General features: G+C 43.8%; 2 protein-coding genes across 4 annotated transcripts; both read right to left on the bottom strand.

Annotated features, from left to right (window-relative positions):
• Positions 1–34: 34 nt before the first annotated feature.
• Positions 35–8954, bottom strand: LOC115559202 (membrane-spanning 4-domains subfamily A member 4D). Of its 2 annotated transcripts, none has more exons than XR_003979453.1 (7): positions 8719–8954; positions 5650–5807; positions 5360–5467; positions 4457–4550; positions 4172–4282; positions 3920–4021; positions 35–3309 (listed from the first exon to the last, which is right to left on the bottom strand). XR_003979453.1 is itself a non-coding variant. In XM_030377978.1 (7 exons), the coding sequence occupies exons 2-7, from the start codon at positions 5773–5775 to the stop codon at positions 3283–3285; spliced, it is 531 nt and encodes a 176-aa protein (XP_030233838.1). In that variant the 5' UTR covers positions 5776–5807; positions 8719–8954; the 3' UTR covers positions 35–3282. The 2 variants fall into 2 exon arrangements, 1 of the variants encoding a protein (XP_030233838.1); XM_030377978.1 differs by having other exon boundaries at positions 4457–4513.
• A 2103-nt stretch (positions 8955–11057) lies between these two features.
• On the bottom strand, positions 11058–14998 carry LOC115559197 (membrane-spanning 4-domains subfamily A member 3). 2 transcript variants are annotated; one of them, XM_030377966.1, is made up of 7 exons: positions 14745–14998; positions 14254–14402; positions 14001–14108; positions 13352–13408; positions 13159–13281; positions 12677–12781; positions 11058–11537 (listed from the first exon to the last, which is right to left on the bottom strand). In XM_030377966.1, exons 1-6 carry the CDS (start codon positions 14803–14805, stop codon positions 12680–12682), a joined length of 600 nt encoding a protein of 199 aa, XP_030233826.1. In that variant the 5' UTR covers positions 14806–14998; the 3' UTR covers positions 11058–11537; positions 12677–12679. The 2 variants fall into 2 exon arrangements, with proteins under 2 accessions (XP_030233826.1, XP_030233827.1); XM_030377967.1 differs by lacking the exon at positions 12677–12781.
• Between the last annotated feature and the right edge of the window lie 29 nt (positions 14999–15027).

Here is a 15027-nt window from a genome sequence, read left to right as displayed (position 1 = left end):
AAGGGCTTATATATAATATAATCAAAGAGACGACTGATGGTTTAAGCTGTTTAATATTGTGCTAAATGACTCAAGAACTACTGTCAAGGTATTTCATAGGATAGGTACCTATTGTATACATGCGCCACCTCTGTGTCCAATCAATGCTAACTCAATGCTGGTCGCAGAGTCAACCGACCAGCTGGTCGCTGGTCGTTGAGTTAATAAACAAACTTCAGAGAGAGAATTTTGGTTCATGCCTATTGTTAATTAACAACTTAACAGAGCAAGTGTAACAGGGTGTAATATACCTTTAGTTATAATTACACAAAATTGCCTTTTACAGTTTTAAAGTTTAGCTTTCCAGCTGCCTTATGTTCCCCTTTCTATTTGATTTAGTTATTTGATTTAGCTCCACCTCCTTCCCTAATCCCGCCCACATCTCTGAGAACCCCATAAGTTTCCTGTCCCCCCGCCCTGCCCTCTTCCCTTTGGTTCTGATTCTCTTGGGAAGTGGTGTGTGCATTTATTTCCCCCCATTTTGTGATCAAGTCTTTAACCATCTTATAGTTTACCATTATTTATATTAATTATTTTGACTATACATTGTTTAATGGAAGTGTCATGTAAATATCAATGCATAGATTGCAGTGTTTTGGAGAACGTTATATTTTATTACGACATGCTGGCATGCACCTGACCTTGGTGTAGTCATGCTAGTACCCCTCCCCCTCTGTGTGCTTTGTGTAGGAGTTGGAGGATTGTTAAAGGGCACATTCTGAAAGGAAGCTGTTGTTTTATATTTATCTTCAGGTATGTCTTATATCTTTGATTTCAAACCTTTTTGTGATAAAGTTGTATTTACGTGGCCCTTTTGTTCTGATTCTCTTGGGAAGAGGAGTTGGAGGATTGGTTAACGTTGGATTTCCTGAGTCCGGACTGAGATCCTTGGTCACGCCTCTACTTAAGAGAAATACACAACGCAGATTCAGCCACTCACACGAACATGAAGAAGTTGAAACAAGACTCATTTACTATAGTAAATATATTTAAACTTTACATTCATGTGATGGGTTAATCAGAATCGGAATCGGCTTTATTAGCCAAGTATGAACAACATACAAGGAATTGGACTCTGGCAGGTGTTTTTAACAAACACAAATAGATGCAACAATTGTAAATATAAATAAGATATATATTATAAAAAAACATTGTGTAAATACAGCGTGCATTATTGTCAACAATCCTTCACAAGGTTACACTGAGGAGGAGCTGGCCACATTGAGTTTGGAAAAGAGACCCTGGCCAAGTCTACCCTGACTGGGAAGGGGGAAAAAGGGGAGGCCAGAGATCAGCTTGAGCCTGAAAAGGTCGAAGCCAAGGTACAGATAATCAAACTACAATAGCAGGAATCTCTCTGTATGTCCGTCTGTCTCTCCTTCGATTAGCTCGACGGCTTCACACTCGGCGGTTGTTTTGCTCGGGACCCAATAGCGATGTTGAGTTTAAAGTTGTTTAAATGAGCGGTTCTCACAAAAGTGCTTACTTTCCATCCAGTCACATCACGGCAAACATATGGCCAGGGAATGTGAAGTTACACGTCACACGTGTTGGAAAGTAGTGTTGTGTAGTGTAGTAGTATCCGCTCCACATCAAGGCTCCAACACCGCTTATTCCGCATGCTGCTGTCAGACATGTCTGCTGAGCACCATGACCTGCTTTTGCACAACGACGTCAGGGGGCTGTCCAAAGGCAGAGCGCTCGAGCGTTTCTGTGGAGAGGAAATCACAGCCTTCCTCCGCAGCAGAAAGCATAAGAAGGCCGAAACAGACGTGAACCGAATGCTGGGTGACAACTTCATTGGCGATGTCAGCTTTCTCAGTGACATATTCAAACACCTGAATGACTTAAATGTGTGACTACAAGGCAGGGACAAAACTGTCATTGAACTGGTGGAACAGATGCTCGCATCCCAAGCCAAACTGGATCTTTTCGGGACTGACTCGAGCACAGGCCGAATGTTGCATTGGCCGACGCTCTGCAAATGCATCTCATCCCCGGCAAGCATTACCGCTGTGATGACAAATTTCGTTGCGAGGTTAAAATAAATCTTTGCTGGTCGATTGGATGGACTTGCTTTGCCAACAGAGGTGATGTGTTTTGCCAGAGACCCGTTCACTGTCACAATAGAAGGGGCTTTATCCGCCAAAGCAAAGGAGGTGGCCGTTCCCATTGATGAGGGGAAATTCATTCCCAAACTTGTGGACATGCGGTCATCCTTAACGATGGCACAGGAGCTGCGCACCAACGGGCCTGCCAGGTTATGGGCTGATGTCAACAAACATCAGTTCCCTAACGTCAAGAGAGTAGCAGTCCTCGTGCTAAGTATGTTTGGCTCAACATACACATGTGAATCAAGCTTCTCACACATCAATTTAAAAAAAAGCTCTCTTTGCTCACTGTCTGACAGTACACACTTCACGAATGCCTTCGGATTGCATTGACATCTTATGAGCCCAGAATCACTGCTCTCATTCAGAACAAAAGATGTCACATCTCCCACTGAGAACTCAGCAGTGAAACTGTTGCATACATAGCAACAAAAGGATGTGTAACTAAATGTGCAACAAAGTATTCATGCGTGTTAAGCTACTTAGATATTTCTTGTTTTGGGTTTGTTTACTAAGCTTTAATATGCCTAGTTCTGTTTTTTTCATCCACTTTGGCATATTGATCCCAGGGGGATATTCTTGTTTTAATATGTGACCGAAATGTTTATTTTATTTATTTAAATAAGGAAACCTCCGATAAATGGGCACTATTTTGTTTTCGATGCACCTTGTGTTTTGCTTATTGGTCAGATATGACAAATATTTATTTTGTTTCAAAAAGGAAACTGGCTGTTGACAGGCCTAATATTGTGCACTATTTGGTTTTCAGAGTTTTGCCTTGGTCAGATTTCACCAAAGATGTATCAATGTAATTTTTCAGATATGACAATTAATAAAACGTTTGTGTTTTTCAATACATTTTTGTGTTGGTCCAAAATTTGTCATTACTTGCTGCTGAAAATGTCTGGCCCAACTGAATTTCTTGTTTAGAAAAACTTGCCCAACTGAATTTGTATTTGAATAGCCCTGACATAAGGTATACCTTAGTACATTTTGGTATGCTTGAATGCGACGAAATTAGTACAGAATACAGTTACATACTAAAAGTGTACTTAGTACATCCTGTCAAAAGTGTAGTTGAAGTATAATATTTTTTCACATAGGGATTGAAAGAACCAACAAAAAGTTCCTCTTAGATGACTGTGTGTTCTTTTGATGGCTGAAATAAAAAGAGAAGAGAGAAGAGAGTGAGGCGCAGAAACAGAGAGGCAACAGCAGAGGAGAACATCAGAACGACTCCTATTGGCTATTGGCTCATCATCTATTCATTCACACAGATCATGGTTAGACTTCCTTTACAGAGTCGGTCGATCCACCTCCGTACAAAACAAAGCTTGCTTCACATATTAAATTTGCAATGTAAGGGTGATTCATGTAACAATTACCCCAATGAATGCAATACCTCAGAATCAAACTTAAAGAACCGCTTCCAAAATGACACAACCACTGCGGGTCCTTTCAGTGGACCGTTGATCGATTGACTAACAACTATCAGATGTGTCCCTTACCTTTCTAGAGGAACACAGAGCAGCCTTTCTAGAGGCACACAGAGCAGCCATTCTAGAGGAACACAGAGCAGCCTTTCTAGAGGAACCCAGAGCAGCCTTTCTAGAGGTACCCAGAGCAGCCTTTCTAGAGGAACCCAGAGCAGCCTTTCTAGAGGTACCCAGAGCAGCCTTTCTAGAGGAACACAGAGCAGCCTTTCTAGAGGAACCCAGAGCAGCCTTTCTAGAGGAACACAGAGCAGACACTGCAGATGTCTGCCTTACCTTTCTAGAGGAACACAGAGCAGACACTGCAGATGCAACAACGATTATGGAGATGATGAACAGCAAGATGGACGCTGCCAGCATGACAAATTCACTGTGACACTGTGACAAAAGCAAAAGATTATTGTATTATATTACATTATATAGTTTTTTTAGTGGAAAATGAACATGGATTAAATAGAGACGATAAAAATAACCCAAAAAATAGAATATCATTTCTTAGCAAAATACACAATAGTTAAACATTCTTACCAGAGTTACGCACTCTTCAAACCCAAATATTACAATAGCAAAGCCATGAAGAGGACTTCCAGCGACGGTCGAGAGAGCCACCAGCACATTCATCCCCAACGCAGCGCACACCTGAAACCATCAGGGACAACAGTTACCACTGAACCCACCCAAAGAAGATGGAGTTAATGCTGAGGATTTAACACAACGAGGCCTCTAGCATGCAAACACAGTACTGAAGAACGTACCATATGAGAATTGGCAAGAATACAACAGAAAGTAAGAGTCTGAGTGCTGTTGGCTCACCTTGGCCCTGGTGGGTTTCCTGTCAGCAGCGATGGTCAGACCCCCAGCAGGGATGTACTGTAGGGGACAACATCACCAGAACTCTTTGGTTCCACTGGTAAACAGGAAGTACTGAGCAGTGAATCAGGATGTGTGGCTCTGCTCCACTCCTAGCAGGAGCTGCTTTACAGCCACATGCCAGCCGGCTTCATAGGGCAAGAGGACCAGACTATACTGACCCTGACCTGCTCCTTAGTGGAGCTGGACTCACCACTCTCACCAAACTCACCACAACACTGGGAGACCAAACTCACCACAACACTGGGAGACCAAACTCACCACAACACTGGGAGACCAAACTCACCACAACACTGGGAGACCAAACTCACCACAACACTGGGAGACCAAACTCACCACAACACTGGGAGACCAAACTCACCCCAACACTGGGAGACCAAACTCACCACAACACTGGGTGCAGATTGTACATCAATCCAGATTTTTCAATAAGAAAATGATCCAATATATTGCGATGAAGCGGGCAAAGGAAGGCTGCTTCATGATGCAAAAATATATAAAGGATCCAAACAGATAGGAAAAGGCTTTTTACTATTATATAGGCTACCAAAGAGTGAGGCTACATAGACACATACACATTATATAGGCTACTAAAGAATGCATAGACACTCACATTATATAGGCTACTAAACAGACACATACACATTATATAGGCTACTAAAGAGTGCATAGACACACGCATTATATAGGCTACTAAAGAGGCACATACACATTATATAGGCTACTAAACAGACGCATACACATTATATAGGCTACTAAAGAGTGCATAGACACATACACATTGCATAGGCTATTAAGGAGCAGCTGTAGTTTAATGCATTGAGACTTCACCTAAAGGTTACTTACGATGAGGATTCCCCAGAAGAGGACTGCCGTTAGGTAAGGGTCGACATCGACAGCCAGATACGTGATTGCGGTCAGTGCCATGAAGATCCCAATTGTTACTTCAATCGCCTGTTGGGAGACAACAGAATCAATGTTATTATAATCAATAATTATCACTGGATTACAAATATCTTTGTGTGTGTGTGTGTGTGTGTGTGTGTGTGTGTGTGTGTGTGTGTGTGTGTGTGTGTGTGTGTGTGTGTGTGTGTGTGTGTGTGTGTGTGTGTGTGTGTGTGTGTTAGATCTCTTACTCCGAGTATTGTGGGCTTCAATCGCTGGAACTTTCCGAAGCCCTCAGAGGCTGTTGGTTCATTCTGGGGAGAAGCCAATTGTTCCCTCTCTCCGCTCTCCATCCTCAAATCAAGGCTCCCAGACATCTTAGATTCACACTATGACCTCAGATGTGGATCTAGATAGAAAAACCAAAAGCGTTTTGCATCTGCAGCATGGGGCTTTTCAATCATACAGCCTTGATGTGTTTTGGTAAGGATTATGTAGAAAAGGCTGGTTTTGGTCCAACATGGGAATGTAATCATATACTCGCATAACAAGTAATGGATAATGCCTGACGAGGGGTCCATTATCAGGAATTAATGGACGACGCGGAGGCCTGTGTACGGCCACACTGAACGCGTTACGCGCTAGAGGCATAGAAAATCTGCATTTTTGCATAGGGAACCATTGGTTTAGGCGCGTAGATGCGTTACATGCGCTCAAGCAGCGCGTTGGGCGCGTTTTACGCACCTAAAGAACGCACCCAACGCACCAACGTATGGCAAGCCAACCCTGCCAGAAAACGACCTTGTTATGTCACGTTCCACCTACATAACGCCGTAAAATGTGAAAAAAATTGTTTTTTACGCTGTAATGCGCAAAAACTGCGCAGCTTTTTACGCCGTAATGAAGTCCTTCAAGAGCGTGCGTATAAAACGCAGTTTTGAACATCAAAACGCGTGTAAAATACGCGCGGAGCAAGTCCTTTTCGCCCTGTCGGGGCTTATTTTCCTGATAATGACTGGCGTTCTATTCATTATCCCTTACATATAGATTTAGCAAAGTAGGCCTAAGTAACAAATGTGTACAAAGTAACATGTATTAAAAAAATGTCAGGTTGAAATCGGGCTCGGTCTCCAGTTAATGTGTCGGGCCGGGCGGGGCTCGGACAGAACGTGCACGGGCTCGGGCCGGGTCGGGCTTGATTTTTCTGGGCCCGATTTAAGTTCTATCATGCACCCAAACACGGCAGCGTTTGGGTTTCCTACTCTCCTCGAACTCCCACAGCAAACACAGCCCAGCGATGGTATTTATCTCAGCCATGTTTGTCGAGCAAAAGAAAAGTAGCGGGGGAAAATACGTTTTGGGCGGGCTCATCTAGCTGCGTATAGGCGCGTTGAACCATTTTTGTGACACATTAATGATCAAGCAAAAGATAAGGCTTGTTACGGGCGTAACGCGTTCAGTGTGGCCGTACCTTTAGAACCTCCGCAAATTGATTGCTGAACACAGTGAACAGACAATTTGACTGGAACTACAGGTGTCCACAGTGGCGGACTCAGGGGGGGCGACCGCCCCCCCTCGTGGCTCAATGGTTGAAAAAGCGCGCTAAAGTGCCCTTCAAGAGTGTCGAAAACTAGAGGAAAATTCAATGACGTGCCTTAGTGAGTGCCCTTATAGTCCCCTTCTGCCCGTCTGATGCCCTTTTGGTGCCCCCTTTAGTACCCTGATAGTGCCCTTCTGCCCGTCTAGTGCCCCGATAGTCCCCTTCTGCCCGTCTGGTTCTTCTAGTGCCCCGATAGTCCCCTTCTGCCCGTCTGGTGCCCTTCTAGTACCCTGATAGTGACCTTCTGCCCGTATGGTCCTTCTAGTGCCCTTCTAGTGCCCTTCTAGTACCCTGATAGTGCCCTTCTGCCCGTCTGGTCCTTCTAGTGCCCTTCTAGTACCCTGATAGTGCCCTTCTGCTCGTCTGGTCCATATAGTGCCTTTCTAGTGCTCTTCCGCCCGTCTGGTGCTCTTCTAGTGCCCTTCCGCCCGTCTGTTGCCCCCATGGTTGAAAAAGTGTGCCAAAGTGCCATCTATGGTGGTGAAAATTAGAGAAAGTGCCTTATTGGCTGCCCTTTACACGTGAACAAAAATTAATGAGTGCCCTATAGGTTTCCCCTGATGATGATGATGTGCCCTCTGGAGCAAGAATATGGCAAACCGAAAAAAAACATGTTGTGGTTAGCTATTGCTATTTGCTATTGCTATTGAGCAGACGTTCCTCTCTTTGGTAGCTGACGAACGGGGAATGCGAGGCGTTGCTTTCATGTGGCGTCGCCATGACAAACAGCTACATCGAGTGGTACTTAAATCTCCACTGGATAACGAAGCAAAAAGCGGAATAAGAGTATGTCAGTACCCATAGTGGAAAAGCGCAATTAGATGCCAATTTAGAAAAACTTAAAATTTTCAGTTTGCATAATCCGTTTAAAATGTATATACATTTTTTGAGCGTTCAAGATCATCCAAGTGTAGGTCATTTCATGCAAGAGAGACGATAATGGTCAGCTATCACCTCAACATGAAGGAAAACCTCCTTAAATGTTTCCGTAGCTGGCTGTCAGCGGTCAAAGACTGTATGCTAGCGGCAAATTTAATTTTCTCCAGTCTAATTTTTACTTAAATGTTAGTAAAGATGACAGCAGTAAGGCATCCTCCTTTCTTTGGCTAAAATGTGAAAGTGCACAATGATGTGAACAACTCATTTTGGTGTTTATAAAGTCACTAGAATAAGGGGAAACAGTGTCTTTGAAGTAATTTTTTTTCGGGGGGAAGACCCCCAGACCCCCCGTTTAAATTATGAGCCCAACTATTCTTTTAAGTGCTACATGGAGATGTAACAAGTGCCCCGAATGGGACCTTCAAGGCAGCGCTTGCTAAGGTTAGGGTATAGGACCTTCCAGGCAGCGCTGCCTTTAGGGCTCCGTTGGGGGAACAAAACACCATCAAGTTAGAAAAGCCACTGTGTCCGCTGGTGGGGCCCCATGTTGTCCAGAATGTGCCCTTTTTATTTTTTCGCCCCTGCCCTTCAAACAGTCTGAGTCCGCCACTGGGTGTCCATATATCAGGGGTAAATGTACACCCTGCAGCCAATCAGAATCGAGTATTCCCCCAGACCATGATATAAATGTATTTAAACTATGCATAGTATAGACTAGTCTACTAATTTAATGTTGTTAATAGGCTACATACTTCATATGAATGTTAAAAACGAACAGACAATTACATATGGTAACACGCTGTCATTTGTCTTGTCTAAGAGTCAAATTAAGAATACCAACCTGTTGATAAAGAATTAAACCTCGTTGTTACCGCAGAATTCAGTTTAAATTAGATCCACAGACGGTGTAAGTATGGCTCTTCCTCTGTTGCCTCCACCACAATTCGTTCAGGTTTTTCCGCTTTAGTGGCGCATTCACGTCGCTGGAAATGATGGGGGAAACACATTTGCGACGTCGAAAAGTTCGCGTGAACGACACCCCATGACTCTGTTATGATTCTACTTCCGTTCAGCAACTCGGGCCAAAAACAGAGACGCCCAGTTGGTGACGTATGGTTTACTAGTGACGCATGGTTTACTAGTGACGCGCATGAACATGGCGGATCATGAACGTTTTACTCAATATAAAAGAATCAATCATCATTTCAAATACTTTACTATTGGCATGACTTTGCTCCGTTTTAAACGTTGTGTAGGTATCATAAATAAAAGCAAAAGGATAGTAGGTGATAGGGATCAAAGAAATAAAGGCCTGAAAACTTGAAACTGATCCTACTAAGTTCTGTTTAGTTCTGACTGTTTCTTATCTGATAAAAATACCCTGCTGTGAAGAACTTTTAGATTCCCAATCGGCTGTTTCCCAAGTGCACATGAACGTTTGCGGTCGGGGTCAACAGCCGGAGAGAAGAAGAAGAGGAAGAGGAGTGAGACTGCGTGAGAATGAGAATTTGTGGCCCAACAGCAACGCCAGGAGCTGTAGGAAGACTGCACTGTAATTCCTACAGCAATGCATGCACAGTTTACCCGATAGGGCAACTTCAAGCTGTTGTTCCACAAAACCAAGTTGCGGCATTATTTGGAGTGAGCCATAGTACCCTCTCCAAACTGAAGGCCAAGTTCCATATAGCGGGGGATGTCAAAGACAGGCCGCGAAGTGGGCGTCCCAAGAAGACCATTTAATCACCCTGTCAGCCCATAGGTGCCGTAGGCTGTCTTCTACAGATTTGCGGTCAAGGTTTGCAGGACGATATGGCCAGACAATCCGGAACAGACTACACGCAGCCAATCTCCGGTCTCATAGGGCTGCCAGACTCCTGCCATGACTGCCCTTCAGCGTCAGGCCCGTGTGCGCTGGTGTCGGCAACACGTGCACTGGAGCCTGAACATGTGGAGGAACGTCATGTTCAAGAGTCCGGATTCTGCCTACGGCAGTTGGATCGTAGAGTCAAAGTGTGGAGAAGATGCGGAGAACGCTATGCTGATTGCTGCACCGATAGAATAACATCTTGGTGGAGGCAGTGTGATGGTGTGGAGCGGCTTCTCCCTCACTGGAAAACGAGGCTCGTCATCATTGGAGGCAATCTCAATGCAGAGAGATATAGAGATGAGATTCTGCAACCAGTGTCCGAGTATTGTGGGCTTCGATCGCTGGAACTTTCCGAGGCCCTCAGAGGCTGTTGGTTCATTCTGGGGAGAAGCTAATTGTTCCCTCTCTCCGCTCTCCATCCTCAAATCAAGGCTCCCAGACATCTTAGATTCACACTATGACCTCAGATGTGGATCTAGATAGAAAAACCAAAAGCGTTTTGCATCTGCAGCATGGGGCTTTCAATCATACAGCCTTGATGTGTTAGGGATAGGATTATGTGGAGAAGGCTGGTTTTGGTCCAACATGAGAATGTAATCACATTCTATGCATAGTATAGACTAGCCTACTAATTGCTCGCTGTTAATAGGCTGCATACTTTATATGAATGATAAGAACTTACATAGGCAATTACATATGGGAATGAAATTGGCAACGCAAGCCAATGTATAATCAACACCCTATCCTTTATCTGGTCTAAGAGTCAAATTAAGAATAGCAACCTGTTGATAAAGAATGAAACCTCGATGTTACCCGCAGAGTTCAGTTTACATGAGATCCACAGATGGTGGAGGCTTAAATTCCTGCCTCTTCCTCCATTGCATAATCCAAAATTGCCAATATTTATCACACAATTGCGTAACAAATTATTTTACACATTGCAATATGAACTGGTTGACACGTCATCCTACGTGTGGTCTTCCTAAATAAGAAAGGGTTAGATGAGGGTTAGTTTGAGGTAAGGGTCAGGGTTAGGCTAGGGTTAGGAGTATTTCTCTTTCTTCAGGGTCCTCTCTTGGCTCTCCTGCAGAGGAGACCTCTTGAGCAGATTTTTCAGTGGTGGGGGGTCTTCCTGTATTTGTGTTGCCTTCTTTTAAAGAAGAACATCGTTTTCAGAACTGCAGCCAACACCAGGGAGATGGATAAGAACAGGAGTACAGCATCGAGCAGAGACTGCAGCGGTAAACGTAGTATATCGATGATCAACTGCACCAAGGATTTATGTCTTATTAGCAGAAAATAATAAAATAAACCAGGGCATATTTTTTTTATTAGGGATAACTATACAAATAATGCAAAGTGTAAAATTAATGCAATGAAAATGGTCAAATGTACAAGAGATACTGTATATATATATTTCAGGCTAAAATATTGTCACCAACTCAATATTATAGTTTTGTGATTATATAAAATAAATGTTAATATCGGATGAATTAAATACAAATAACAATTATTTTGACAGATAAATAGAACCCTGTGAAAAAACACACACACTTATTTTGAAAGTATTTATAAAAAATAGATAGATAGGAAGTTAAATAGTCTTAGACACAGTACATATCTTTTAAAATACCTCAACGATATGAACACTGATGAGAGACAGACTATATCATGTCTGTAAAAAATGTTACCTGTGTGTGTCAGAGTCTTAGCATTCTCAAAACTTACGAAATGTAAACAAATTAGTGCTTCTTGTTTGAAATCTTGGGCTGGAAGTTGCTCATCCGTCGTCCCTAGAAATAAAAAGGATTTACAATAAAATATAATAATAATAATAATATAAGATTAATATATACCAGAATTTCATGAAAGCTATAAAGGGTTGCACTATATTAGTGCTACCTTTCATCATGTATTTTGTTGTTCTTACTCTAAAATACATAGTTTTATGTGGCACAACATGTGCTGTCGGTAAGCTCTGAACTATAATTTGAGTGTTTTGTTAGACATGCCACAGCCATCCATAACCAAGCTTTATGGGACTGAAATCCTTGGTGAGAATATTTGGCTAATTTCTGACGAATCAAGGCATCTCTTCCCTGATTGGTCCGGGGAAATCCACATTGCCTGTCAATCACCTATCGTAGCTGAGCTCCAGCTCTGGTGCACGAGTTCATTCCTTTGGAGGGGCAGCGTCAGGGGGGGGCAGGGGGGAAGGGGACAGTGGGTCGTCTATGTTCTATATCTTACTCTCTTCTGCTCCTTTCCACTCTGCCTCCCCGTCTTTACAGCTCTTCCATCTTACAGCAGCTCTACACTCGGAGTGAAGCCCCTGTTTCAGCTCAAGTTAAAAGAGCATCAGAGAGCTCCGGGAGGGATGTTGGACAAGGCGATGAAAACACAACTCGAGTTGTGTGCAGAGAGCAACACGGGATGGACGGGCTGAATCAGAGCTCTTTACACGTTTGCTCTCAAAATAAACAATGACCCAATGGCAGAGATCACAATGTTGAGGATCATTTAAGACAGAGAAGCATGTTTAAAATCCAACAGACACACGCTTGGCCTTACTGTCCCTTTAATAGTAGAGCATCGAGTAGAAACACAGAAGAGGGCATATGTTGGTTCTTCTTACTTTGTTTCATTTCTTGTTTTCATTTGGTTGCTAATAAAACCACAAAAGACAATGCAACTTAGATGAAAGCATAGTAGGAGTAAACAAGGAGGGATACTTCTGAATTATATAAGACCAGATTCCAATCTGTATCTATTCATTAACAATGATCCTTTAGAAAAGGCCTGTATAGAATAGTCAAGGAAAGAAAAGGTTCCAGACTGACAGCCTTCCCAGCCCCGCCCCTCTTTCTGTCCTTGCATTTTCGACCAATGAAATGCCCTTCTGTGGGTGACATCACAAGGGAGCTCTGCTAACCTCTCAAGGTGAGGAGCTCAGGGCTCTGTGAGCGAAGAACACGACCAGGAGAGCCACCACGAGCTCCAGCCCATGAAGACCCACCAGAGCCATCTCACTGAGGCCCTGCAGACAGACAGACAGGCACACAGACAGACAGTCAGACAGACAGAGACCCACCAGCGCCATCTCACTGAGGACAGACAGACAGACAGACCAACCAGGGCCATCTCACTGAGGCCCTGCAGACAGACAGACAGGCACACAGACAGACAGTCAAACAGACAGAGACCCACCACCGCCATCTCACTGAGGACAGACAGACAGACAGACCAACCAGGACCATCTCACCGAGGCCCTGCAGACAGACAGACAGACAGACAGACAGACAGACAGACAGACAGACAGACAGACCAGGGCCCCTTCAGTCTACGACTACATACTGTGTATCCTTTCCGTATACGAGACACATTAAATGAGCAGAACAGGACCAGAGGTCTCACCAGATAGAAGCAGACGTCGTTGGTGTGACAGGAAGGGTACGTGAATCCTACGTAGAAGTGAAGCCCGGCCCCACCGGCCGCCACCAGCGCAGCCAGCCCGTTGGTCCACAGCGTGCCCTTCATCTGGACAGAGGAACACTCTGAGTACACCCGGGGGGAGCACAGCTTAAGAGGCCTGGGGAGGAGGGCTCACCTTGGCAATGCTCAGCTTCCTGTTGGTGGAGATGGCCATGGAGCCAGCCGTGATGAACTACATAAGGAAGCAAGGTTAGGATCTCCGTCTAAATCTCTACGTTAATGTCATGTTTCTAGATATTCAATTTATATTAAAAATATATAAGTATACACAACGGTTCAAAAGTTTGAGGTCATCCAGACAATTTCATGTTTTCAATGAATCCTCACACTTTTATTCAACAGTTTTCAGCTGTGCTAACATAGTTACGCAAGGGATTACTAATAATCAATTAGCCTTTTGTACAATGAGACCCCAGGAGTGATGGTTGCTGGAAATGGGCTGTTGCAAAAAATCTGCCGTTTCCAGCTACAGTAGTCATTTACCACATAAACAATGTGCAGACTTTATTTCTGATTAATTGAATGTTCTGCTCATTGAATAAAATGGATTTTCTTTAAACGGTGGTGGTTTACGGTAGTTTAATTAATTTGATTGATCCATCGCTTCATTTGAGCAGTCGGTCCGAAGTCTAAATAAGATCGAGATAATGGACATCTGAGTAAGAAATGACACAGCTGAATATGAAATAATTCAGATTGTTCTTCAAAGTGCTTATTGAGAGAAATCTTTGTTTGCGTCCATGAAGACGTCTGCTTTGACTCACAAAGAGGAAGCCCCAGTACGAGGTAGAGTAGATCTGGAAGTGCACGTCGATGAAGAACATGGCCCCCACCTTCACCATCACGATGACCCCGATCACGATCTGAACCGCCTGCCAGAAGACAACAGCAGTAAACAATGTCACCACAACCACGTGCCGCGACGACATGTGTGTGTGTCTGTATGTGTGGATCTGTGTGTGTATCTGTGTGGGTCTGTGTGTATCTGTATGTCTGTGTGTGTGTGTGAGCCCTTACTCCCAGTAGCGTGGGCCGGCCCCTCTGAAATGTCCTGAGTTTGACAAGGGCCTCTTGTTCCTCCTCTTCGTCCTCCGTCGCCGTCTTCACTCCGAAGCTCTCAAACTTCACCGATGACATAGTAAACGCTCCAGCTGTGTGACAAACAACTGGATGACATTTGTTTTAATTCAGTGATAATGCCGAAGACACTGGATTAACCATGTACCAATGGACGTTTCTAATGTTTCAACAGTCGGCAGCATTCACTTTGCATTATTATGTATTGTTATGATTATGTTATAACCCGGTGAGCTGCATATATAGTAGTAATGTAGATATGTGTTAAATAACCTCCAAACTACACTCATACTATCTATCTTTCTCAAAGTGTCCACACATCCCCGTTGTTGTCATACGATTTTTGAATCTGAATTACCATAAGCACATTCCTGACCACACTGTCAACATTGTTTAGTGTTTCACAACGGTAAAAAAAATATTATACTAACCGTTTATCTCAAAGTAGCACTCGTCAAAACCTTTGTGAATAATAGCGTCCTTATCAACCATGGATGTTTAATAAAGATGTCTTAATGTTTGGCTTATGGTTCCCACGCCGGGGAGGGGGAGGAGCCGACAGGACACATCCAATCAGAGCAGCGCTTTGAGGAGGAGCCAAGGAGGTGTGGTCACGGTAGGAGTCATCAGAGCCACATGGGCGGGTTGGCCCGTGACCTCTGACCCTGGGCTGAAGGTCAGCAGAGACGTCTGATCCAGAGGCTCCAGGTTTAT

Source organism: Gadus morhua, chromosome 14 (assembly GCF_902167405.1).
Source record: "Gadus morhua chromosome 14, gadMor3.0, whole genome shotgun sequence".
Classification (NCBI taxonomy): Eukaryota; Metazoa; Chordata; class Actinopteri; order Gadiformes; family Gadidae; genus Gadus; species Gadus morhua.
The sequence above is the reverse complement of the archived record's forward strand: the minus strand, read 5'-3'. Positions and strand labels throughout refer to the sequence as shown.

Coding starts and splice junctions, on each gene's coding strand:
- LOC115559202 (XM_030377978.1), bottom strand. CDS start 5,775: ATGTCTGGGAGCCTTGATTTGAGGATGGAGAGCGGAGAGAGGGAACAA. Junction 4,514..5,359: donor TCTTCTGGGGAATCCTCATC/GTAAGTAACCTT, acceptor TGTCCCCTACAG/TACATCCCTGCTGGGGGTCT. Junction 4,022..4,171: donor TTGAAGAGTGCGTAACTCTG/GTAAGAATGTTT, acceptor CTTTTGTCACAG/TGTCACAGTGAATTTGTCAT.
- LOC115559197 (XM_030377966.1), bottom strand. CDS start 14,805: ATGGTTGATAAGGACGCTATTATTCACAAAGGTTTTGACGAGTGCTAC. Junction 14,403..14,744: donor GTGCTACTTTGAGATAAACG/GTTAGTATAATA, acceptor AATGTCATCCAG/TTGTTTGTCACACAGCTGGA. Junction 13,409..14,000: donor CGTACTGGGGCTTCCTCTTT/GTGAGTCAAAGC, acceptor TTCCTTATGTAG/TTCATCACGGCTGGCTCCAT.